At 46.1% G+C, this 26,509-nt stretch overlaps 2 protein-coding genes across 5 annotated transcripts in view; both read left to right on the forward strand.

Annotated features, from left to right (window-relative positions):
• The first annotated feature begins 455 nt into the window (after window positions 1-455).
• Window positions 456-10,667, forward strand: LOC126545037 (RAC-beta serine/threonine-protein kinase-like). 4 transcript variants are annotated; one of them, XM_050192662.3, is made up of 8 exons: window positions 456-1,093; window positions 1,524-1,653; window positions 3,399-3,568; window positions 3,783-3,905; window positions 3,979-4,090; window positions 4,772-5,282; window positions 5,998-6,453; window positions 8,406-10,667. In XM_050192662.3, the coding sequence occupies exons 3-8, from the start codon at window positions 3,424-3,426 to the stop codon at window positions 8,640-8,642; spliced, it is 1,584 nt and encodes a 527-aa protein (XP_050048619.1). In that variant the 5' UTR covers window positions 456-1,093; window positions 1,524-1,653; window positions 3,399-3,423; the 3' UTR covers window positions 8,643-10,667. The 4 variants fall into 4 exon arrangements, with proteins under 4 accessions (XP_050048619.1, XP_054934141.1, XP_050048621.1 ...); XM_055078166.2 differs by lacking the exon at window positions 456-1,093 and adding an exon at window positions 1,104-1,445; XM_050192664.3 differs by lacking the exons at window positions 456-1,093; window positions 1,524-1,653 and adding an exon at window positions 2,185-2,275.
• A 10,862-nt stretch (window positions 10,668-21,529) lies between these two features.
• The window catches only part of cn (Kynurenine 3-monooxygenase cn), a 37,908-nt gene continuing 32,928 nt past the window's right edge, over window positions 21,530-26,509 (forward strand). Inside the window, exon 1 of the mRNA XM_050192666.3 lies at window positions 21,530-21,759. Coding sequence (XP_050048623.1) covers window positions 21,715-21,759 — 45 coding nt within the window. The 5' untranslated portion in view covers window positions 21,530-21,714. The remainder of the gene's footprint in view (window positions 21,760-26,509) is intronic.

A 26,509-nucleotide genomic window follows, 5' to 3' on the forward strand; every position in this document is an offset into this window, starting at 1 on the left:
TCACTCCTTAATGCTTTTCTTTGTAGCATCTCCCAACATTCCCTGAACCAGGTCCGCCGATGCGTTTTTCTTTTTTTTGGTAACGAAATGTTAATGTTCTACCATTTTTTAGGCATCCAATGCTCATTTTGTTGACCAGTGCAAAAATTCAGGTAAATTGGTTATGTTTATACTTTTTAGTGCTAAAAGGTGATAATGAAACAAGAGAAGTCTCGTAGGAGAGACTACAAACGTGAAGGTCATGGTGTTGGTATTCATTATTGATTACATTTTGCTCACTATGCCAGGCTATTTTCCGTGCTAATCGGTGGACTTGGCCACATTTATATATATATATATATATATATATATATATATATATATATATATATATATATATATATACATACATACATACATATGTATACATACATACATACATACATACATATGTATACATACATATATGTGTGTGTGTGTGTGTGTGTGTGTTTCCAAATTCGTGGGCAACGGAATTCACTTGAAGCTTGTAATTATCGCACTTTCGAACAGGTAACTTTAAACCAAATTTAACGTTTAAATATACCGCCACAATCGTGGAAATCGCACAAACGCGAGCTTCCCGAGAATGATGCATCGCAACGCAACTCTCACCTTTTTTTTTTTTTTTTCAGCTATGTAAATGCGGAGATGAGCAGAATGGCCGTGAGAATCCAAAAACTAGCGTTGCAGGGCAAACAAGAGCCACGTAACATGAGTTGGCGCCACTTCTGGGCACACTTCGCTCGATGTAGACGCATGGTCGACTGGCGAGAAAAAAAAAGAAAAGGCAAAGCAAGTCCTGTCGGCGTCGATGCAGCACGTCCTTTGACAAAACTAGAGCAACTCTTCTGAATTGATGACAGCCTCACCCATCATAACCTACTTGTTTGATATCGCTCGCGAACTTGGTGGAGAGGAGGTTTGGGGCGCTGGCGCGGATGGTCACACACAGGAGCACGGGAAACGTGCAAACAAACAAACATTGGGAACGACCGTGAGGGGCTTTGGGTGTTCTCGGAAGTTGTGTTTGCGACTGAGTCAAGTAATGTTAACTTTTCCTGACCATGGACGGGTAAGCGATGCTCTACGGCCTACTATCACTCAGCACGCGACACGCATTCCCTGCGTGCGTCTATCCGAGAACGGTTGTCGGCGCCGTACGCGGCCGATGTTGTTTGCCGACACACGGAAGGTGGTGGGAGGCAAGGCGGCAGCACAGGACAGCCGCCGCAATCGTCGCTAAGCCTACTTTGATGATCGGAGCGTGGCCTCCGTGTTAATTGCTCGCCGGTCGCCTAAATTTGCGCTTCTCCCTAGCAGCCTTGGTGTGCAGCTTGCCGTTGAGGCCCGCCTCTACGGTGACACGGCTTGGGAGAAGTTGGAAAGCGGCGTGCTGTTCCGATAACAGCCCCCTTCCCATCTAGGTGTTGGCAGCGGGCTGTCCGCCTTGGCAGATTTTGGGTGGCGGTCGAGCTAACGTTGCGCGCCTGTTTCTTCGCTAGGGCCGCTCATCGACGGGGCGTCACCACTGACTGGATATAAGCCGAGGACGCCAGTGACCTGCCGCTGCGTCGGACTGCGGATTCACAGCATCATATCTTGTCGGGCCGGGGGTTAAACTGCCGCTGCTAGGTGAGCCCACTTCCTACAGCAGTGCATATTGCGTTGGCTTCCTCTGTGGAAAACACGCTTGGACATACAAAAGCTGTCGAATTGTTTGGTGATTAAGGTGATCTGCGTGAGCTGTCGTTTTGTGTCCTTGCTTGTCTCTTCCTTGCAATGCGTCTGTGAGGTTGCCGCCGTGACCTCGACAGCGGCATTAGGTATTTACGGTGCCTTGGTGCAGCAGTTCTGAGAGACAGTTTCACCGTGGCAGCTTCGCGTACTGCCATTAGTCTAGCGCCCCGCAAGAACGAGAGAATTCGCCTTGCAGCCGCGTTTTGAGCAGCGTGCTCACTTCGATCTCTCCACTGGCGAGCCGAGTGCTTGCCAAATGTGCGCACCAGCGCAGTGGTTGTCCTTCGCACAAGCCTTGTTGACAGTGTAGCTTTCTCTTTTTGTTTGGGACAGGAATGAGTTATTGCCAGCGAGAAGAAAAACAAAGTGTCTAACGGAACTCTTCGCGTCTTTTCCGTCTGCTTTTTTACCTCGTGGTGTTATTGCGCAAAGTCTAGCTGCAACATCTCTTCGGTCTTATCTTCTGCGCCGTTAGCTGTGAAGAGAGCCCCAAAAACACCTACAGCCACCGTCAGCGGTAATGCTAACAAGATGTTTGTGCATTTTTGGTTCGGGCGGGCGGGCTGCCGAACAGGCGAGGTCATTTCGGAGTCGTCATTGCATTCTATAGTGCAGCTGACGTTGCTTGCTAAAAGCGGAAATGTTGCTCACTGGACGCAGGTTGTTTGTCCGCACCTGCGGCTGAAAATACGCACTAGCGCGCCGACATCCGCTTGCGATTTCGTTGTTTGTCTGTCTGTACTGATCGTATCGTAAGCAGCCTTGTTGCAGGATTAGTTGAAAGCAGTGCTATCTGTGCAATAGTGTACAGAGACCAGACAATTGAAGCACAACCAAATTTTCTCCCGGGATGATCTGTGAGCCTTGTGGAAGCGGTTTGCGAAGCCGTCTATGCAGCATTTGTCGATGATCCTCGCGCAAACGCGTTAGTCACAGGTGAGAGCAACCTGGCGTCCTTCTAGAACAGTACTTAAATGTGCTCCGATGAAGGAATAGCTTGTATAGCATGGCTTGATTTTTTAAGCGTCGTTGCGTGGGGTAACACGCTTAATTAACCAACGTTACTTGAACCAGCAGATGTTCAAAATACGTCGGTGTTTGGTTTCTGTTCGTCCATTTGTAGTTCTGCATGTTTCTGTTGAGCATAGTGGTCATTATATGCATAGTACCATCGAGTGGTTCTTCTGAATGTATTTACCAACTCCCTAGGAACTAAGTTGCATGCAGTGTATGTCTTGCTTGTGCACATCCTTTAGAAGCTGTTTTGGATACTTTTAAATAAAACTGAATGCTTTCTTTTTCTTCATTAGACCGAGTTGCACTGCTGGGGCAGTTATCACGTCAATCAGATTCTTGTATACTAGAAGCCGTAGAAGTGCCAGGGTAGCTGTCATGTGCGTTTCCAACAGGAAAAGGCAAATCACTGCACTTAGTGCACCTCCGAAGTTAAAAAATAAGAGGCTTGTTGTGTATGACAAGTTTCTTTGCTACACTTTCTTTCTAAGGAACCTTTACATGAGTTTTCGTTGCCACTTCTTGCTGAAGTTCGGTGGATGACAGTTTTCTCTTTCATAAACCTTACTCCACCTTGCGGGCTTCCACGGAACTGATTTGCCATGTTGTCCTCATATGTTGCGCAGGCTGGCTTGGTCCGGCGGGGTCACGATGATGGAAGCGCCGCTGGCGCCGCAGCAACGTGCCCCGCTCGGAATGCACCCCGGAGGCATGAGCATGGCCCCCTTCGGCATGGAGCCCATCGTTGCTGACCCGGAGCCGTCCATCGTCAAGGAAGGCTGGCTCAACAAACGAGGTCAGTCCATGGCTGGTGCTGCAGTGATTACTCTTTTTTCTATACGAAATCATTGCAACGCCATCTGTGGTAGTTGTCACATGAACCTTGCATGTTTGTCTTAAGCCTCATTGGATTTTCTAGCTCAGCAGTGCTGCTGTTCGGTAACAGGTCTCCAGCTAGAGCTGGCATCAGTGCGTCTTCTTTACTGGTCCTTTTGATGCGTTCAATGCAGGGGAACACATCAAGAACTGGCGAAAGCGCTACTTTGTGCTACGTGAGGATGGCACATTGATTGGGTTCAAGCTTAAGCCTGAGCATAGCCACGCTGACCCTCTGAACAACTTTACTGTAAAAGGTTTGTGTTCCTCATCATCGCAATAAACAGTCTGCCTGACAGGTGGTAATTTCTCCTCTCTCACCTGCTGTAGGCTGCCAACTGATGAAGTCTGAGCGACCAAAGCCATTCACCTTCATCATACGTGGCCTGCAGTGGACGACGGTCATTGAGCGCATGTTCTGCGTCGACTCTGAGGATGACCGGTGAGACCTTACTGTTGGAGATAAGAGTGTCCACAATCGTGGAAGCTGCCTATTGTTGATGCTTCTGAATATTTGCGTGTCATGTGCTAGGCTGCACACACGACAAGCAAGCAATGCAATGATTAAATGCACGCAGTGCACATGTGCATACATAATATGCTATCCACATGCTGCTGTCTTTACTGTGCTGACTGCATCGTGCTTGCTGTCAAAAGCCTACGAGACTTGGCATCAACAAAGTAAAATAGTTTTGTCATAGCTTTAGTGGGAAGTGCGTGTTCGGCTTGCTCTGCCGGCCGCCATCTTTGTTTTGGTGTCCCGCACTACATACAGCGGCAGGCGCCTATTTGTTGACCTGTTGTCATCCCGCAGCAAATACAGGATGAAAAAACTTCTTTTCGCGGGAAATTTAACCAGCGTAATGATCGCACCCCTGAATTTGCGTCAATTTTTTTGACAAAAGAGTGCGATTATTATTATAGTAAATACGGTACTTTTCAAGTGCCCAAAAAATTGATGACAGCAAATGTTTGGTTAATAACGAAACACCACGACCATTGTCTTGAAGGTGTGCCAAGAGCACAGCTTAACATTGGAAGCTGGGCGAGGTCTGCTTTGTAGCTGCGAAGCCTTGCCCTGCCTGCCTCATGGTGGCTCTGTGTGTCTCTGTGCTTGACGTAGGGAGGGTTGGTGCCGGGCCATCCAGCAGGTGTCCGAGAAGTTGGCGAGCGAGGAGGACGTTGAGATGGCCGAGCCCAAGGACGAGCAGTCCCTGCGTGACAAGTTCAGCATCTCCACCCGCACATACGCAACAGGCAACCGACTCAGCCTGGACAACTTTGAGTTCCTCAAAGTGCTCGGCAAGGGCACCTTTGGCAAGGTGGTGCTGTGTCGTGAGAAATCCACGGAGTCCCTGTATGCGATCAAGATTCTCAAGAAGAAGGTGGTCATTGACAAGGATGAGGTGGCACACACGCTGACCGAGAACCGGGTGCTGCGCAGCACCAAGCACCCGTTCCTCATCTCTCTGCGCTACTCCTTCCAGACGGCTGACCGCCTCTGCTTCGTCATGGAATACGTCAACGGTGGCGAGCTCTTTTTCCACCTGTCACGCGACCGCGTCTTCACTGAGGAGCGCACCCGCTTCTACTCGGCCGAGATCCTGCTCGCCCTTGAATACCTACACAGCCAGGTGCGTCTTTACCTTTCACCTGCCGCATCCCACTTTCTAGATGCACTAGCACTCGATTGCTACGTTTTAATTCGGTGGCCACATTCCAGTGAGGGCAAGATGTAAGAACACTTGTCTGGCGAGCTTGTGTTGAGCAGAGGCTAAGGGAGTGTGCATGCCATGGGAGGACGAGACGCAGAAGAGATCATTTGCGGGAAAATGATGCTATTGTCACACAAGAGTGGCTGTTTTCCAACCAGGAACTGTTGTCCACAGACTAATAGAATAATATATTGTTACAATTCGGTAGTCTTGCCTTTACCACCACCAAAAGCCTTCGCACGCCCTTCTACTCTGTGTACGTAGGCCTGTGGTGAAAAATATTGTACGGGAACAATACATTCCCTGTGTAAGGATAACTGGTTGGGCGACTGTGACAACACATATTTTCTGAAGAAATCTCGGAGAGCCTTCATGCTCTGACATAGTTTGCGTAGCGCAAAAATACAGGACAAGAACAACTAGCAACAACAAGAGCAGCAAGTAGAACTGGTGCTGCTCAGGCCTCCCTAGGAGAACTGCAGTTAGAAGAAGAAATGTCAGTGGAAGAGAGTTTTTGATTGAGAAACAGCCTTGCAGAGTTGCTGACTCACCCTTTTGTTTCCTGAAGGCCTTGTCCATCTCAACTACGGAGCCTGCTCCATTTCAGTGAGAGTCTTTAAATGGTCTGTCGCAGGGCATTATCTACCGGGACCTGAAGCTGGAAAACCTCTTGCTGGACAGGGAGGGCCACGTCAAGATTGCGGACTTTGGCCTCTGCAAAGAGGACATCTCATTTGGGTCCACGACCAAGACCTTCTGTGGCACGCCCGAGTACCTGGCGCCCGAGGTTCTAGAGGACACCGACTACGGCCGTGCCGTGGACTGGTGGGGCCTGGGTGTCGTCATGTACGAGATGATGTGTGGCCGCCTACCCTTCTACAGCCGAGACCATGATGTGCTGTTTGAACTCATCCTCGTTGAGGAAGTCAAGTACCCCAAGAGCATGAGCCCCGAGGCACGGAACCTGCTTTCGGGACTGCTCGTCAAGAACCCGAGGCACCGGCTGGGTGGCTCAGTCAACGATGCCGCTGACATCAAGGTGCACCCGTTCTTCCGCTCCGTCAACTGGGACGACGTGGCTCAGAAGAAGGTGAGGGCTGTTCCTGGGATCGGGGCTAAAGTTTGCCACTCCTCAAGTTGCTTTCTGTTTTATTGTGGTCGCTATTGTGTGGGCACTCCAGCCGCACTCGTAACATCAGCGACGTCTCCCAGTTTTGGTCAGGGAAAGAAAGACACAAAAAATGGCAATAGCAATTCCGCTGTGAAGTGAGATCCCTCCACTGTTTCCCACTACCCAAAGCTGTCTTGGATTACATCGTCCTTGAACATGCTGTCCGGCAAAACATGCCAAAGTTGAAGCCGCAGAATGCTAGTTGCTCTGCAAGGAGTGTTGCAGCTCAACGCCGGAGGTACAGTGACATAGTAGTGTGGTGTGGCTGTACACCACTACTATGCAGTTATGGAGCAGGAAGCAGACGCACATTGTGCCCAAGTTGAGGAGGCGGCAGTGCCCATAAAAAAAACGCTAGTCTTACTCTTTTTAATACATTCAAATTCAAGTTTATTTACCAGACAGTATGCTGGAAAGTCTGCTGGGCTGAAAGCCATGAAAACGACTTGACGGGGCCCAGGTGACCGTTGCATACTGTTCACAATACCTTGCTGTCATTCTTGATGTTTCACCTTTCAAGCAAAATCCAGGGGTATTGTTTTTATCTGGCCTCCAAAAGGGCTTTGTTGTAGAATTGTAAAAGATGTTGGGTGTTATTGTGGAGATTGTGACAAGGGCTTTGTCATGCCATTGTGTCATTGTTTCGTTTGCACTGTGCCATCGTGATTACCATGCCTACTATGACTATTGAAAAGCCAGCCATAGTCATTTTTCACTTCCCCCTTTTTTCTCATTTGCCATTCACATGCAATAGAACTTCACTGTTACAAATCACTGCCCAAGTGCATTTAAGGTGACTCATTAGATGTGTGGTCTGGACTGTTTTGTTTTTATACATCTTTTACTTCAATTTTTGTTAAATGTTTTAACAGTGTTTTAATTAAGCACTTGCTGCACATGAAGGTGCTCATCCTAACCTAAAGGATAAGTTTGATTATTATTTTGTCATATCAGAGAAGTAGCTGCTTGAGATTCATCTGTATGTCTGGTCATATGCAAGGTAGCTCATTTCTCAAGAAGCAAGAAACACCACCTAGAAACCAAAGCCAGAAACAAGAGCGTCAGTAACTATATACATGTCAGGACAATGTGTTTAACTGTAAGGAATTCTGAACACTCCCTGGACGTGCTTTTCTAGTAATGCCTTTTCCGACTTATTGGGTTTCATCGGTGGTCAAAGCAACATCCCGTCCATGTTATCAGTGGGATCAGCCAGCCATGAATGGTGTACGATAAGAGTGGCATAGAACCGATTGGAAGGAATTGCTACAATGCCACTGCCCTAGGCTGCACATTTCTTGGTGCAAGAACAAAAAAGACCAAAATTGCTCTATAAAGGTTATATCACTGCCAAAACCTTTACACCAGGAAATAAGTTTAACTCGGAAACTCATGGCAGTAAGGCTAGTGCACAGATTGTGCAAAGACAGCTTCATGAGATACATTACGAGCAGCAAACACAGGTGGTCATTTGAAGTCGTTTACTCATGTTTATACCCAAGTCAACATCACTGTCATTGACTTTCATTATGTTAACCGGTACTTACTCCTGCTTATGCTCGCATCCACTCGCACCTTTCTTCGCTTGCGAACACTCTATGTCATGCCTTTTAATGTGTGTAGAACAGATATGAATCAGGTGTGCTTCTGTGCGAGTTTGCTGACCTACGATAGCATATCTTCTTACATGCCTTAATACTATCTGTTTAGTCATCATAGGCAGCCAAATTAATATTATGTGGGCTCAGGCTAACAGAGTTTTGAATGAATATTTTATCAGTCTAAACAGGTTCAGTGTTCCTATTTAGTGTCCCTTTAAGGGGCTGCTGTCGCGACAGGCTTGTGAGACCAGCCCTGCCTGTTACCCACAGGTGACGCCGCCCTTCAAGCCGCTAGTAACCTCTGACACGGACACGCGCTACTTCGACCAGGAATTCACGGGCGAAACAGTGGAGCTGACGCCGCCTGAGGAAGGCCCCCTGAACTCCATATCCGAGGAGTTTGAGCAGCCCTATTTCCAGCAGTTCTCATACCACGGCAGCTCGGGTGCCCTGTGCGGAGGGGGCCGTGGCTACTCGGCAGGAGACCGAAAGGCCATCCTCTCCTGAGCGGAAGAGGCCATTGTGGAACTTCTCTCTTTCTCTCTCTCTCTCTTTCACGAACAGTGCGCACACAGCTGAGGCGGAACACGACATCCAGATTACGCAGTGAACTTGTGTCGGCCGCAGTGAAATGGAACACATGAGCCACTCAAGGGTGAAACGTGTTCTGTCATCCATCAGAAGTTACCCCTACAACCCCGTTTATTGCCGATGGTCCTGTATAGAGTTGAATGGTTTGAGATTGCAAAAGCAATTGTTTGACCCAGCACGTCATCTTTGAGTGTGCTCTGTCCTTTTTGGATTTTTCAGGAAAGCTTTTGCTTGAGATGGTAGGCACTTACACATGTTCTTAATGGACACTGTGAAATATTTATCATGTTTAGTATCTGCATTCACTCTGGAAAGGTGCAATGAACCATGACGTTCAACCAAAATGTTGGTGGGCTGTTTGTTACAAAAGCATGCTATGAGGTTATGCTATTTCAGCGCTCAGCAACACACTGCAGGAATTGTCAGTTCCATGTTACAGTACAGTAAACTCTCGATGCTATGAATATCTTGGCGCATCATAAAGGATTTTTATTATCTGAAATTCATAGTATTGATAAGTGCTCACGGCATGTAAGTGACATTAAGACATTCTTGTTTATTACGTTTGTGGCTATTTCCAGTTGAAGATGTTCTTGATGACCTTACGGATCTTCATTCCCTTAGCGTTGTGTCAAGTAGGCACTCCCAGACTGCGCAAAACTTTGCACTTGTTTCTTCGCCTAACTATCCAGGGCTCAGTGCATGTCACAGTGCGTGCTTTCCAACTACAAAGTTCTTGGCCAGGATCATGAGAGGCCCAGTATGTGATGTGCCACTTTGCTGCTATGCACGACAGCCATACTCTTCCTACTGTGATAGGTTTGGTGGCTACTCATAAATTCGTACTACTCGTTACAGCCCAGTATAGCGTTCAAGTCATCCCAAAACAGAACGCATCATACTTAATTTTTTGTAGGACTACTTAGGTATTCATAGCACCGTCAAATTCTAGTAAACCGTGATCGTATTATCGAGATTCCATTGTATTAACTTTTATGTAAGAACTTTGTTGCTCTGTGTTGCAAGCTAGCTTATACAGACTGCAAAGTAATGGCATGCCTTTGGTACTTGCACTGCTGACCTGCGATAAATCCTGGCGTTTTCTGCAAGTTCACAAGCCTGCTGCCATGTAACCTTGCTGATAATGGCAGTTTGTCACATCTGTGGGGGTGAAAGTGTCAAGTGCATGCTCTTGCAGAGTACGTGAAATTACTCAAGTGCGCTTGTGCACACACCTCATTTGACATAACCAGAATAGCAGTCCTTGGGCTAGAATCATAAGTTGTCAACATGCAGGTTAGTGACATCTTGCTGTCCTGTGTTCCTCACTGTTCAAGCTCTCAAAACGCGCCTCAGCTTTAACAGTGCTACGAGTCGCAATGCGGCCATCTTCGCTAGGGCAAGTTAGGAGTGTGGAATAGCCTGCTTACAGAAATTTGCATTGCAGGTTGCGGTCATTTTGCAGATATGTGTGCTGCAAGAGAACTTTAGAAATAGCAACTCGAGTGGCTTGCTTATGCAAAGGGACTTTGGTGTAGGCACGAAAAAAAAATTACATCACTTGTGCCCGGAACCCAAAATCCGTTGTGAAAATGACGATGTAGTGCACAAACATTGGGCCCTCACTGCCTAGAGCTTTCCCAAGAATTTGTGTTGAAGTCATGTTGGGGCCTTTGTGGTGCACAGTTTCACTCGACCCCCTCTGGGTGGGATTGTAGTTGCGCTGCAGTCTGAGATAGGTGCCGCGTTTTCCCTCAGCTGCTGTAGCAAATCCTGTGCTGTGGACAGACTTGCATTTCTGCCCGATCAGTTGGCACTGAAGCCACCGATATGCAGTGGAACCAACCAAGTTGCCCTTCCGCTTGACTCCTGGGAAGAACGGAATGCAACGTGTACATAATGTAAGGCCTGAGGTGGGGCTAATAAAATGCTTCACGGAGATTCTGACTACATTGTGGATGAGGGCACCTCCACCATGGTGTCAAACCTAACAGAAAAATATTTTTTTTTGCTTGAACCAGAACTGAACCGGAACATTATGATTTTTTTCGCTCATGAGCAAAACCGAAAGAAACAAAATGGTTTTCGGTTCAGGCTGGCCACCTTTCCAGGAGGTTTTCATCCATGCATTGCCTGCTCTTGTGGCTTAACCATGCTACCTTATTTGTAAATACCCACCCTCCTCTCATAATTTTGAACGTAGAAACATCTCGGAGGGTTTTCAGCATATTGCAGTAAGAGGTAGACTGTGTGTTGTGTTAACACGACAACATGGCATCGCATCCGAAATGTGGACTCGCCAGACTGTGATGCGTGCAAAGTAGCCGAGACAGTGGAGCTCATGTGCGTGTTGCTTGTCCCCAGTATGACTGTGAATGGCAGGCTATAATCTATTCGTTATCACCAATGAACAACAGGCCAGCCAGTGAAATAGTGTTACTAGGACATTTACCGGACATACCAATGAAGCAAGCCATCAAGGCTCTCCTAGAATATTTAGTTCACTCAACTTAGCATTAACGGTTGTGGATGGTCCCTTCAAACACAAACTTGTATATAATCGCATCCTGCTACCCGTCCCCATCGTTGCTTCTCGGTCCCCTATTTTTCTCCTCTTCCCTTTTCCCCTTGAGCAGAGTAGCAGGCTGGATGACTGTTTCCTCAATATGTTCTCCCTTCCCTCTCTCTCTCTCTCTCTCTCTCTCTCTCTCTCTCTCTCTCTCTCTCTCTCTCTCAATAAAGCTTTGCTTTGCATAGATTCGAGCATTGGTGTTGGATCTGTGTAATTCTTTTGTAACTGTGTGCAGCTTGAAGGACAAACAGGTGTAATCCTTCAGGGCAGCTTAGCGGCATCGTCAAGTTTTTGTACAAATTAAATTTGTGCTGGTTTACTGTATTCTTAGGCAAATGAACCCGAAGCAGTTTAAGCTTCTTTTTTTTTTCAGTCTGCTGGAACTAAACTGTTCCTAGTGAACCATAACAAAACTTTTCTGTTCAACACTTTGTCGTCTTGTGAGGGGATTCGCAAACACGTTGCATTTTATTGTCTATTGTTTCCATTGTCTTTTATCAGTAGGCTTATACGAATGGGTGTTGTGAAGTTGGCTGTTGGTTATGCTTGCATCTGACATTCTAAATTCAATGAAACACTCTTTTTCCATGCGCTTGTGCTTCGCGCACTTCGCTATTCTGAGAATAAGCATCAACGTTTCTATGCTCCAAAAGCGCAGCCTTCAATATTGGGGCACAACGGAAGAAAGCCACAATCCCAGAGGCCATGCAAAACATAATGCACACTTTTAGTCATTGTCATGAAGTTTGACAGCACTTTATAATACAATACTGAGATACTATTTATCAGCAGTTCCAGCAGTAGTGCTTACAGCATGCTATGTGTAATTAGGTGCGATGTAGATGAATTGCATATGAGGTCAAAAAGAAGGACATTGTCAGAATTATTTCGTAGGCTGTTGCAATAAAAGGGGGCAAAAAGTGTTCATAGGATGCCTACCATAGCCTTGAGAAATACTGCACTGGCAATTTCTGACTCGTTTTATTAGTGTGAGCAAAGCATGCTACCAATACGAAGATCTTCCCACATTTATTTTTCTCTTGTTTTGATAAGTCCACTTGGTTTCCATTGCACTGTGGGAGTTGTTAGGGAGGGGGGGGCAATGCGAGCACTATTTCTTGCTTTGAACCAAACTGCACTAAGTGCAGAAATGAAATGCACTATGTGGAGGACGTTTCATGGAAGGGAAAAATTTTCCTCCACCTGTAGAGTAGCATGAAGCTGGCTATGCTTTGTCCTCCACCGTGCCTATTTCTGCAAAACTGATTTGAGATATTCGACGAGTGTCCCCGTGCATTGAGTTGACAATGCTGCTTTGCTGTGTGATCTGAAGGCTTCCTGGTTAGCTCGGATGGTGTGGCGACCGCTCCAGAAAGCTGTTGGTCCTAGTTTCAATCCACGGACAAACTTTAATTCAAAGCTGGGGGGACATCCTGAGAAACCTTTGCAGATTTGTAGCTTCGTGCTGCTATTGGGTTGATTTCATTTTATTTCCTGTCCCAATCGTGCCATTGCTGGAGTGTGCGCACAGCTGGCCTGCCTGTGCCGTGGTAGTGCCTGTCGTCCTTGCTGTCTTTCTACCATACTCAAATCCAAGGCATGTTGAGTGTCAAGGTCAACGATACGCTATGTATAGTAGATCATTTGGCACGAGTTACTATTGTGCAACATCTGTATTGTGGTCCACCTGCTACCCCTCAACTCTACTTCTACTGTAGAATCTTGCCCTTCAAACCTTAAGGTTGGTTGAATGATGGTGCCGATCGCTGACATTGGCACATGCTCGCAATGGGGAATTGGCCATGAAGTGTGCTGTAGAGCAATAAAAGGTTGGGGGAATAGTAGTAATAGCTTTAATGAGACTATTAGTTAAGGCTTTTGTTGGGGCTAGGTGGAATATCATAGTTATGAAGCAACACTGCTAAGTTGAAGCATACACAGGGACGAAAATAGCAAAGACTTTGTCAGTGCTGTTTTTGTCCCTGTGTATGCTTCAACTTAGCAGCACGGCTTTATAAGTCTGAGAGCATTAAAGCTAGAAGTTATAAATATCACCTGAATTATTACTTATTAGTAGAAGAATAAGAAGATGGAGATGTTTAGTAGTCAGTCTACTATAGGGAGTAACCGGATTTCCGAGCTGGTAAAAGAATGAGAGGGTAAATATGAGTACATTCTTGAAGCTGTACAGATGAAGGCAAATGGAGAGAGGGCACATTGGCGCACACTAGCAATTGGCATTTATTGAAAAACAACTTGGCAGACTCGACTGTGGTTGACACCTACGTAATGCAAAGCATTGTGTGAATCATTGCAGCATGAGATGGTCGTATCGGTAATGTTGTGTAGTGAACGGTTATGTAATATTATAGGCTGTAGTATTTATACTAAGTAAAACAGTGTTGGTGTTAATGGCAAAATATGAGAATGAAAGCAAACGAAAACCCAGTGGCCTCAGTGCACATGTCCAGTCACCCCTGTGACACAATTTTAGACTGGCCCACAAAAACAGTGAGATGGACTCGCCCGCCAGAAAGCCGTTCGACCCAAAGAAAAATGCTTCACATTAAAGCCATGAATAATGTGGCAGTTATACAAAACGCAAACCTTCCATCTTTAATGAGAGGCGTGACTCCATAAAGGCCTAAAAAGTATGCACAGATGCCAATTAAGGAACTGAGAGAGAACGAAAAATACGGGGAGTGTTGGCCAAGAATCTGGTGGAGCAAGTAAATATGCTACTCTGCAGCTGCGCATGTGTTCTCTGTTCTCTTCATTTTAGTTTGTGGAACTTCACAACTAAACATATCCTCGCCCTCCTCGCTCCAAGCAAGGGTTTGACGTATTCCTTGACAAGGCAACACGAATATAAACCATATGCTCCATTCACAGTTGACATAGAGGCCACTAAGGACTGACAACATCGTTTTGTGGAATTGCTGATGTAGTTTGACACACTTGGTGCACGATGTCTGGGCAACTGCATGATATGCAAGAATTTGGATACGCAAGAGGCCACGCCATGCCACCTCTGGCACTACCTGTGCGCAATGCCTCTGGTGGCTGGGCTTCGGCAAGTGCATTAGCTTAGGCTGGTGAAGTGATTCTTCCAAGACCCGATTCGCATTTATGTGGCAGAAATAGGTTAGTGACTAGCCGAAATATTTTTTTTCATTATTATTTTTGAACTTCACGCTCGATTTGCAGCACATACTAGTACGTTGGTGTGATAACATTAATATATAAGTATTTTCTCACGTTCTGGTCATTTTCGTTACAAAATGTTCTCATAATTCTTTCTTGGAATGCAATGTAATTCTTGCGTATTGCTAAAATATTTAGTTTCGAGAAGACGCTGTCTAGGTATTGTGACGTCACAAGGGGCAAGCATGGGAACATCAAACCGTTTTTCATTTATATACGTCCTTTCTGGCTTACCAAAACTGTGCTCGCGGTAAGGCTGCTTCTTGATTTCATTAAGTGTAATTTACAAGTCCAGAGTGTGTTCTCTTTGTGTTCCTTTAGTCCTTCAGGCCACCATGCTTCGTTCATGTGTATTTTGTTGCATGAGGAATCTGCTGTTGATTCCTCTCCGATGAGCAGCGCCCCTGCGAGTCTCCGGTTGTTGGGATCTGCAGTATATACCCAGAATTAAGAGGACTGCTTTATGACAACACCGCACGCGAACTTCTCAAAGGGAACCTACTGGGATAAAGGGAATAAGCTTTTCCTTCCCCCATGTGTAGACCTTAATTCTTGCGCCTGGATACGAAGGATGCTTTCCGCCTTTGAGGCACCCTCTGGGATATCGTCCCTTCACATGATCCTGTGAGCTTCTCCCATGTGATCATCGGTGGTCATGGACGCCGATGGGTATTCAAAAGAGTACTGACATCTTTTCGTATTAATGCGAAAGCATTACATGGCTCGTGAAGCGGAAAATCTGGCGGCGTGGACGGAGGTAGTACAAGAAGTCGCACTGGTCACGGAGACGCACTCGTGCCACTGCTCATGCGTTCGTCGGCGTCTTCCACAGCTGGCTGCAATGCCGCTCGTCGGGCCAGTGTTCCCGTACTGCCACTTCATCTGCAAAGGCGCTGACGGCACTGGCCTGCTGCCAGTCGGTGCACTGATTTCGGTGGGTTCTGTCGTGCGCTCCGATGAACGAACCTTCGACTTCTCAGTCAGTAGCAGCGCCCGACTCCTTTGTACGTCCACACAAGTACGCAAATGAGGCCAGGGCATGTGAGACAGCAAATGATACGAGGCAATATGAAAACAACACCATTGCGTCATCGGGAAACATGTCACAATGCTTTCGAATTCATCCGCATAGGGATACTTAAGTGGCCTTGAGTTTCTTTTTGCACTAAATGAAGGTCCTCTACCTTGAAAACCTAGAAAACTATACTGGCAAGCATCTGACAGGCCTACATAATTTACTTCTCTCCACTTTTCAGGTTTCCACAGCACTATTGCGTCAAATAATTTACTATCGTAGCCTTACTATGACATGAAGGTGGTCTTGTGGGAACAGAATGTTGTGACGTTTTGGCACTTACTTCAGTTTGCTCCAAGCCTGGAAAAATGAAAAGCAAAACATGTACAGGGCCATTTAAAGAAACGCTCTCGCACAAAGCAGTCATAGCTGACCTGACAAGGGCGTCGTCAGTGGCGCAATGATGATGACACAAAATAACGGCTGACATGTAGCCAGATTAAAGGGTTCTACAATCCATCCCGTTTATAAGAATATTTTATAAAATATTGCCTAGGATACTGCATTTTTGTAAACAGGTTATGTGTAAAAGTAGAATATTTAAACATCTTACGTCAAAGGAAAGTGTGTCACTTTAACTGTTCTCAGGCAGTCATAATCTGTCAGTTTTGCTTGCTTCTCGGAAAGCATGCTGACACATTTCTCTAAAGCATACAAGTGTTTCACATGACAAAGTGATGGGCCCTTCACAAAAACGAAGCTCGGTAGAGACTCAATCATGGCTATGACACAACCTTGGCAGGCTGCACTACTTCGTCATCGTTAGAGTTACAATCGTAGCATTTTACTCTCAAAGCTAGCTCACAGCTGTCACATCAATTCTTTTGGTGTAGCATAGCTTTTGTTTGAGCTAGTTAATTAGTCAGAAATACTGGTATAAGTATTAAGGCATGAGAAAACTTCGACTAAGAGACACATTAGCGCTCGTCTTGTTTATGTATGTCCCTTCGTGTCTATTTCTTTTTCGCGCCTTAACTTCTAATCAATAACATAGCCTGCAAACATTCTAGTAAGTTAGCTGTTTTACCATAGAATGCATACTACAGAGGATGGTACCACAGTTTTCAATTCTTTATATCCAATATGTTTTGAAATCGGCATTCTTGCAAGTGGGTGGGGCCTGTATGCAGGACACTGTTAAGTTCCAAGTTCTGTGTGTGTGCGTGTGTGTGACACGAGCAGGAGGTCACTGTCGTAGACCGACATTGTTGCCCGAACACTGCATTTTATCTTCGTCTTCCTTTCCTTTCACCTACTGTCGCTCTGTTTACCGTTTATATATATATATATATATATATATATACACATGGTCTCGCCGAGTCTGGCAGTATCGCAAATGTGTGTGTGGGTGTGTGAGAGAGAGAGATGGTGAGAGGTTGGTAAGAGCATCGCACGCGTAATGCGAAGACGTGGGTTCGTATCCCATCTGCGCCCATTTGCTTTTTCATCCACTTTCCATTGATTTATTAATTTAATTAGTGGGTACGGGTGATTTACCCTATGTTGTCCTGTGTGCCTTTGTTGTCTTCATATGATATACAAGGTGTCCCAGCTAACTTGGACCGAGATTGTGAAAAACTATGCCTTCTTCAGAACAGAAATCGCATGGACGTTGTTAGCGTTTATCTAAGCCATTTTTTTTTTTTTTGCTCGTCTGCTTTTGACTAATTCGCCGAGATAAATTTATTAACATTTTAAATATAGCTTGAAACGTTCAGGCATCAATAGGAAAGTTGTGGAGATTCACAAATATTGCCCAACCCAGACATTTCCAACGCGATAGACTTAGCGTGGCCGTTCTTATTCGGGGAAAACGAAAGCCCGCGGAGTTTAAAAAAATATCACGTGACAGCGCGCTCTGTGGGCCGGAATGCGCCGCGATTACGGCGCTCTCATGAGTGATTTGTACAAACATCGCCAGCGCCGCGCCTTCCCTTCACTTATGAGAACGGTCTTCAACCTTTGCTCGGCTCTGACACTACCGGCAGCGGCTGGCTACGGCGCTCCGAAAAAGCGCTTCGTCAGCAGCCGCTCGCGCCTGTCGGCGAAGAACGCGCCGTGGAACGCGCCGTCATCAGCCGTTTATTCCGATTTGACGAGAAGAGCATTTTTTTTCCAGCGTTCAAGACGATGCGGAATAGAAAAAATACACACAAAACATGCATCATACAACTGGAACCTGTGCGAGAGAGAGCATTTGTTACAACGCCGCTTCTAAGCTGTGCCAGCGGCAAGATGCATGTGAGCTCGACTGTTTACTGTCGTGCCGCGCAACCGTTTCGAAGATTTCGCAGTGCCTAAAGCGTGCCGTACTACTCAAGCGAGCAGAAGGCGAACGTGGTCTTAGCCTCGGGAGCTGCACGGGGCGACAAAGAGGAAAGCTGCCAAGGTATACCGAAATTGGCAATGTTTTTTTACGATGCACAGTTGAGAGCGCTGTAATTGTGGCGCATTTAGGCGCATTCGGGCGCACAGAGCGCGCTGTCACGTGGTATTTTTTAAATTCCACGGGCTTTCGTTCTTCCCTAATAAAAAGGGCCACGCTAAGTCTATCTCGTTGGAAATGCCTGGGTTGGGCAATATTTGTGGAGCTCCACAACTTTCCTATTGACGCCTGAACATTTCAAGCTATACTTAAAAAGTTAATCAGTTTATCTCGGCTAATTACTCAAAAACAGACGAGCAAAAGAATTGTACTGTAAGTTTAGATAAACGCTAACAACATCCACGCGATTTCTGTTCTGAAGAACACAGTTTTTTTTTCCAAAATCTTGGTCCAAGTTAGCTCGGACACCCTGTATATATATATATATATATATATATATATATATATATATCGCTGGCTAACACTTCCAGGACTAGATCTAGTAAACATAAATACCCAAGTTAGTGGACGTATCCATAGCCATCGCCGTAGCACGATTGGTAGTGCAACGCGTTGTGGGATCGGCTCCCACCGGCGACAAGTTATTTTTTTGGCCACTTTCATTTATCTTTTCTCCATAATTTTCTAGATTTCAGTTTCAAACACAGCTAATTTTCCCGATGCTTTCCTTCGATCCATTGTCTGTCGGCTCTGTATGGTCATGATTAAGAAAAATCGAGCCACTCGGCTTCCCTTCTTCTCTCGTTTATATATACAGGGTGTTTCACATAACTTGAACCAAGGATTTAAAAAAGTGATTAACCGCAACTGAACGAAAGCAACAACATATGGTTTGCCATCCTGAGGCGCTCCTTAGGGTATTGTTTATATTGCTCTTAATTCGTTAACTAAAATCCATTATGCATTTTTTGTTACTATTTACTTTAGGGCCAAGTGCTTTTCGTTACGTTGTAGAGGGCGTTCGAAACCGACCGATCCATTTTTTGGTGACAACGTACATGCTGCGTTGTGATTTTTTTTTTCCCCACGGCGTTTAAAGAAATCCCGCGAAATATGAAATAGAACCGCGTGACTGCGCTCGTGCGCTACCGTATTGCAGCGCTCTCAACTGCGAACTTGGTTTGAAAGAGCCGTGCGCGCGGACCGTGGCGAAGTGAGCGGCCACGGCTCTAGGAGTCGGCTTCACAGTGCGTCAGCGTCTCACACGGAAAGGGTAAGCGATTGGTAGAGCATCGCACGCATAATGCGAAGACATGGGCCCGTTCCCCACCTGCGACAAGTTATTTTTTCATCCACTTTCATTTCCATTAATTCATCATTTCTTTAATGCTGTTAGTAAGTACAAGTAATTTCCCCTATGTTTTCCTTGGTGGCATTGTTTCTTGGCTTCTTATGATATATATATATATATATATATATATATATATATATATATATATATATATATATATATATATATATATATATATATATGTATGTATGCCTACCTTTTGCAACACACACACATATTGGAGGAGCATGGGGTAATACCGTTCACTACTCAATTGGCATGTGCTCAGATGCGGACGCTAAACACGCCATTTGTGACGTCGAACCTATCTAATCTTATTTCATCGCTGCAGAGTTGCGTACGTAGATGGATATGGCGCCATATCCTCGGTGCTATCGGCGCGTTGCTTAAATAGTGATTGAAGATAAACATTAATGTACGTTAGATTGGTAGATTACGCCGATGAAATTGCAGATCAGTTAGTCGACCTTACTGTTACTTGAGAAAACCAGCGAAAAAAAAATGAGACGCAAGCACGAAGGAAATAAGAGACAACACGTGTTTGCGTCTCATTTTTTTTTTTTTTTTTATGAACCATCTGGCCGTGCAAGCAGCACTTCTACAGACCTTACTGCAAGCGGATAGCACGCCTTAAACGGCGCAACAAAAAAGCAGAACGCTTTGAAATTTCCATGTCAGGCGAGTCGGAAGCATAGAGTTGTGTAACTAAAGGCGAATTTGGTAAATCGCACCCATGCGCACAGGGGCGACCTGGGGCGACGGTGATTGGATGAAACGTCGCCAAACCGAGGCGCTGCGGTGCCCACCGATGCGATTTTCGGGATTCGTCATAACTCTGCACTGGGCAGAAGTTTGTAAAAAAAGGAGTGATATTCTTTCAAATTCTTCTATTCATGCTAAATTCGCCATTTCTACAGCTCTGATAGATTGACAGGGCAGCTACGCCCATTCTGATTGGCTCAAACCGTCAACATGGATGAATTTGATAGTGCCCACGACGAGTCCACGACATATACCGTTGTTCCCCCGTCAGGCCATATAAATTTTGTTAACGTTCGCGGTCATGGTTAGTAATGTGTTTAGCTATTTATTTAAAAGTAAAAAAAATCAACTGGCCTTGCAGAGTCATGCCGGCAACAGCTCCGCCCGAAGTGATAAGCACTCCAGGCTCTCAACTGCACATTGCTGGTTCTTTATTCTATGACATTGCCGTAGGGACACATCATGCAGCTCGGTCTATGCCATCGCTTGAGGGTGAATTGTTTCTTCTTTGTTTTTTGTTTGTTCGAAGTGCGGTGTTGGCTTGGCGGTCGTAAGGGAAACGACAAACGGACACAGCAACAATGGCCGGCCGCACTATAGTACTTTTGAGGGACAGCATCCTGACCCTTTTACTCTAGTGAGCAATCTGGCGCAGGCCGTTACACCGGTCGAGCAAATTATTCTAACAAGACATGTGGAAAGAAAACGCACAGACACACGCAAGATGGCACGTCTAGTTAGGACTGTATACAGTGCTCCACTTCTCATCCATAAGTAAACTAGCAACAGAGCAACCGAAAGTGGAAGATCAAGTGACTTTCATATCGCAAACAGCGAGCCCGTGCCAGATTATACGAAAGACTCCCATGGGTGGTGACAAAAAAAAAGAGAGTCGATGTCGCCCGTGCGAATCGTTATTCATCGTCCAAGTGTTGAATATGCAAATTGCTCGCTCAACATGTAGAGCATCCGCATCACCTGCCTCCGCCCCCTCTCCTTCATATCGTGACGCTGATATTGTGACCTGTTTGTCTGTGTTCAAGACGCCGAGTAGGTCGGCTGTGTTCGATCCCCTCTCTTTTTGTATTTTGCCCTCTTAGATATCGAGGCGCCCGCCGCGGTAAGGCTATATGACGCTGCGCTGCTAAGCACGAGGTCACAGGTTCGCCCCCTGCAGCGGCGGCTGCATCGGGTGCACGTTAAAGTACCGTAGTTGGTGAAAAATTAACCCAAACTCCACTCTACAGCGTACCTGCACCCGCCGTGCAATTTCAGGAGCTGGGCCCCACAATTTAATAATCCATCGAAGCGCCTCGCGGTCAGAAGTATGTTAAGTCGCCTGCGTTGCAAGACCGGTGTCCCAGACGAACGGAAAATCAAGAATTGTCGCCGCTGAGCATGGCGCGACTGGACGGGACGTCGGCAATACCGCTCGCGGCAATAGAGAGAGCTGTTGTCCCCGCCGTTCTCTTTCCAGTCCGCACAGCTGTCTATCGCAAAAACGTTTTACAGGCCCGTCGCGTTCTCTCCTGCGCCGGCCACGCTCTCGCACCGTCGGCAGCGGCAGCAGCAAGAGGGGCGAGCAGTGGATCAGACGCACGCGCGTGTGTTGTGCTTGCCGGAATCTCGGTGCCGACAGGCTTTCCGTCCCGGTCGCCGAAGGGCAGCGTTCACTGGCGGCCTGCCGCAAGAGGCGTCATGGCTGCGACGGAGGACTCGCTCGCTGTCGTCGGAGGCGGCCTGGTGCGTACACACATATCGCTCACGTGCTCCGGCCTATGGCTGCGCCGGCGCTGTAACCTCACGCCGCGTCGATTAATGGACGCGCGTTTCCCGACACATTGTGCTAAGCCGGCGCGATAAGCGTGACGTTATGGGAGATGGGAAGGCAGTGGTGTGGACCAGTTAGCGAACGGGGTTAGCCGATATTCTGGCCAGGCCAGATGTATAACGCGTATAACGGAAAATCGGTGGTCTATTAGTTCATAAAGAAACAGCTCAACAGCGGACGGAGGACCGAATTAAGAACGAATGGACGAGCTGTTGCGCTATTTTTGTAATGGACTGTCAACTAGCCCGGTCTTGCACATTGGGTCTATTAGAGCTACAAATTGGGTTCCAAGGGAAGGGAAGCAAAGTGAAGGACGGCGGAGAATTATATGGTGCGATGAAATTTGAAAATATACTGGCAGTTGGTGTCAGTTGGCACAAGACGGGTATGTCGGAGGTTGCTGGTAGAGGCTATCGTCCTGCAGTTGGCATGACTAAAGCTGCTGATGATAATTATCCAGCGTTAACCGCCGATTTCCTTAAACATTCCTTTTTTTCTTTGCGTATTAAATAATATTTATATTACAGTCATAACGGTTCGTACGTTTAATGAGAGCGTCCAACAGTACTCATATAATTTGCAGACCAATGTGAAATTTATGTTCTTCAATTTGTAACGAACCAATTAATTACCTATTAATTTCTCGTCGTTGGTCATAAGTGTCCACTGGCTTGACTCCGCGGTAATGACAACTACGCGCCGACTTCCGAGCCAAATACGAAGGGATTGTTGTGAAATGGATTGTTGAAAGATGTGGTCCAGGCCTGGTCGCCAAAAAACCGGAATGTCACGTCATGTTCTCTCACTGTCTCCCTTTTCATACGGAATGTGAACCGTCTCGCAGCAAATGACATTTTCTGTAACAATTTGTGCGTTTTAAATGTGCACTTACATGACACATTTTACTTTTCATTTTTTGCATTTTACGGACACTAGAACGAGAGAAACACCGAATTCGTTTACATTGATAAAGTACTCCCGAATAACTATATTTTCGTTGATTTCGCGGTAATAGGTTCATTATTAGAAGTGAAAATGACGGTTCAAGTTTAATTTTTTTTTTTAATTTAGCGCCGAAACTCTAGGGTATTTACGTCCGTGTGACGTCACGGATTGCGTAGTATTTTCTTTTTTCAAATTTAGGCCGTTGTGGTTCGATAGACGTTCTTGAAAAAACCTAACTTCAGTGTTTGTATCTCATAGAATACAATTCAATACCTCTTTACCGATAAATACTTGACTAAGCCTGAGCAGACGGGGTCAGAAACCATGACCTCAAGGTGAGCTGGTACGGAAATTTCGAGGCGTTGCCACGCGGCCATTTTTCGTTCTTGCGTGTTCTCTCGCTTATCAAGCGTCTTCTCGCGGTTAGAATGTTTTTTTTTATTGTGGAACGGCAGTTTATTAACGCAGCTCAAATAATTTTTTAAATCTTTAATGTCTCTTCAAATGAAAGTCCTGCATTTCGATACCCTAGAAAATATACTTGCATGCCTCGGAGACCAATTTTGGTTTCGGTAACCACGAGGTGGAGGACCGTAGGTGGAGTCCTTAAGATATCACAGTGCACTGCGATTGCTGCTGCTGCTGCAGCAAGGATAAATGAGCGCAGCACTAGTGATTATTTTTTTTTTTTTTCATGAGTATAATGCCATCATACATCGCATTATAGCTTCATGACAGCGTCAAAATTTGATGCTCGTCATGACGTCACGATGACGTCAGTTCTAGAATTTAAAGACGACTTTAGTATGGCATGAAAATACTTTATGAATATTTTGCAATCTTCGTACTAGCTAAGCGGGATCCTTTTACGCAAGCAAAGCGTGCGGTACATGCGTCAGGCATGCATGTATGCATGCATGCGAATGTATTATGCAGGCGCTCGTGTCGTATCTCATCTGCGGCAGAATATTGTAGAACATTGGAGTCGTCTTTGCGTCAATTGAAACGGTTACTCACGATTTAGTTGAACTTGGCAGCTTGCCTAATGGCACAAAGGCAATCGCAGCGCATAATATACCCACTTATTTCGCTGTGCGTTAACTGTAACCACTGCGGAGGCTTGATGCAAGAACTTTTTTCTTTTCGCTACTCGAAGAGCCTTATCTCGGTGGCCGGAGTTTACAGGCCCACATATATGTATACGACCGATTGCAACGCTCAGCAGACGTCCTTCCCTGAGAGCGCGCAGAGTCGTTTATTTGCCGTATACGTCCCCGTCAGTTTTCCAACACCTTCACTTCCAACATCACTGGGTCAAGCATATCATTCGTTTCTATCGCCTTGATTTCTTATTTTTTCAACTGAAAATAAAACTTTCACTGTCGCCTACTGCCAGACGTGCTCTTTCCTACAACGGTTAGCTTTTCGGTCATGCGAACTTCTACCGCTTGGCAGCCATAAACGGAGCGAGAACTCACAGTGCCTGTTTATTCAATAAGCCCACAAGATGGCGGGTCGGGTTTGTTGGTTGCAAAACCCCTGATAATAAAATTAAACTAGTCCATTTTTCAAGAGCTTTATGGTTGCTTGATGTTCATAATGGCCAGATTTTGAAGCAAGATCTGTCTGCCTATCTGTCTGTCGGTCGGTCCGTCCGTCCGTTCGTCCATCGTGTTTGCGAGGAGAACAAAATGCAATACATAATTAAGGAAACAACAATGTACAGATTTAACGAGTCAACAGAGATGTAAGGATGTGCCGTCACCTGTTAATGTAGCAAAACTACGAGTAAGAGTCATTGAAATAAGTCAGCTCGTGGAAGCAGGGAATCAAGGCTCCCCAAAAAAGTCGCAGTTTCACCCGAAAGGCGAAGCATCATTTGCGATAACAAATGGGTAAACAGCTATACGAAGTAAGCATAATCGTTTTATTGGCCGTATAAACTTGCAAACTTTCATTTACCAACTAAATTAACAAGCATGGTGTCACGCGCGCACAAACAAACGTGAACACACCTCACTTCGATGACCGTGGAAACTCGCTGTCAAAACAATGGAGTGAGGAAGCGCGGCAGCAGTAGCGAGCGATTTGACCTTCGTGCTGCCTCTCTCTTTAAAGCGAACTAAGCGGGGAAAACATAGCCCACACAAAACTATCAGCACTCGACGCACCCTGCCCCACCGCAGATCGCTTTCAACATAGGGCCCGCGCGGCCGCACCTACGCAGTAGCCGCCGGTGTAGAAGGGAGGGCACCCCCCCTCCCCCCCCCCCGTAGGTGCCTTGCGCGCGACGGAAGACAGCGCGCTTTTTCCACCATCGTCGACTCACCCTCGCACGCTTTCACTCGCACATACAGTATGCGGCGCGCGGCTACGATGTTATCGGTCCTTTGAACTTTATATGGAACATCACGGCGACGGCGACAGCATAAATTCGCTTGGAGTGTCCATGTATTTGCTATCGCAATAATAAGCTAGGGGGAGCATTACGTCGCGCAGCCAACTTTGGCAAGCGATCTCTCCGCGAAGTCATTCCCTTCGTTTTTTTTCCCTCGCACGCAGTATAGGCCCAACACGTCACGTCAGAGACTCGGCCTATTGGCCGAGAATATTTGGCGTCGGCGGGTGGCCCTGGGGAGCGATCGGGGCTTGCGCCGGGGCTGGGGCGCTAATTGCAGATGGTGCCCAGTTAACTTATCAATTTCTTAGGAGACAGTTCTAGATCACATATACTGCATCTTCAAACCATTTTCTTACATATGTAGGACTATTTATTTTCATGCCATTCACCAAACTTACGTCCGCATTGTTTTTTCTTTTTAATTGGCTTTTGTCTAATTTTAATCTGGGTTGCCTCCGCAACCTCTTTTCATTATTTTATATTAGACTTCGTGCCTGCTGTATCTTACTGGTGGTGCGGGCTTACCCCCATTCTTATTTTTCCATTCTTTTTTACACCGGGGGACATGACAAGCACGGTCGTAGCACTGCCTGCAAAGCTGCAACGCTGAAATCTACCGCGTGCTCTGACGTGACGATGGCGTGTTGCTCGACTACTTTGCTTCAGTCGCGTTCCGCAATACTCTATCCTATAGTAATTTCCTTCCTCAGTGGGCACAACGCGTGCCTACCAAAGCCACCAGGATAGCACAAGGCCTGTACACATCTGCTTTATGACGTCATGCTAAATGGCCCACTGGCATAGAATCTAATTGGAGTGCTAACTGGTGAGTACGCCGCGGTGATTTTGACATCACCGCTTTCGTCACGCCAGGCTTGGCAATAGAAATTTCGGCCCTGTTAGCACGACGTCATAAAGCAGAGTGTACGGGCATTGTGGTATATGGATGGCGCTGTGCCTGCTCTTAAATGAGGGGATATAAACATAAGTTGGAAATAGGAAGAAGTGAATTAAAAAGGAAAGTAACAGCAAGATTACAGGGCACAAAGACTAAAGTAAAGCTACGACGAAGAATGGTATCCGCCAGTAGGAAAGGAACAGGCACGCACGAACAGAAAAAAGGATGAACGCGCACGAGAAGAACATATAAACCATATTTGCCAACCTGGGAACATTAACATTCGTAAAAATCCCGCAGACATAACATTGGAAGCTGGAGAAGTAGCACGCATTAAATAAATCAATATAAACTATTTTTTATAGCGTGCACCCTTTCAGGAATACGTGCAATTGTTCACCTTTATTCGTGGCAGAAT

The sequence above is a fragment of the Dermacentor andersoni genome, chromosome 10 (genome assembly GCF_023375885.2).
Source record: "Dermacentor andersoni chromosome 10, qqDerAnde1_hic_scaffold, whole genome shotgun sequence".
NCBI classification, from domain to species: Eukaryota; Metazoa; Arthropoda; class Arachnida; order Ixodida; family Ixodidae; genus Dermacentor; species Dermacentor andersoni.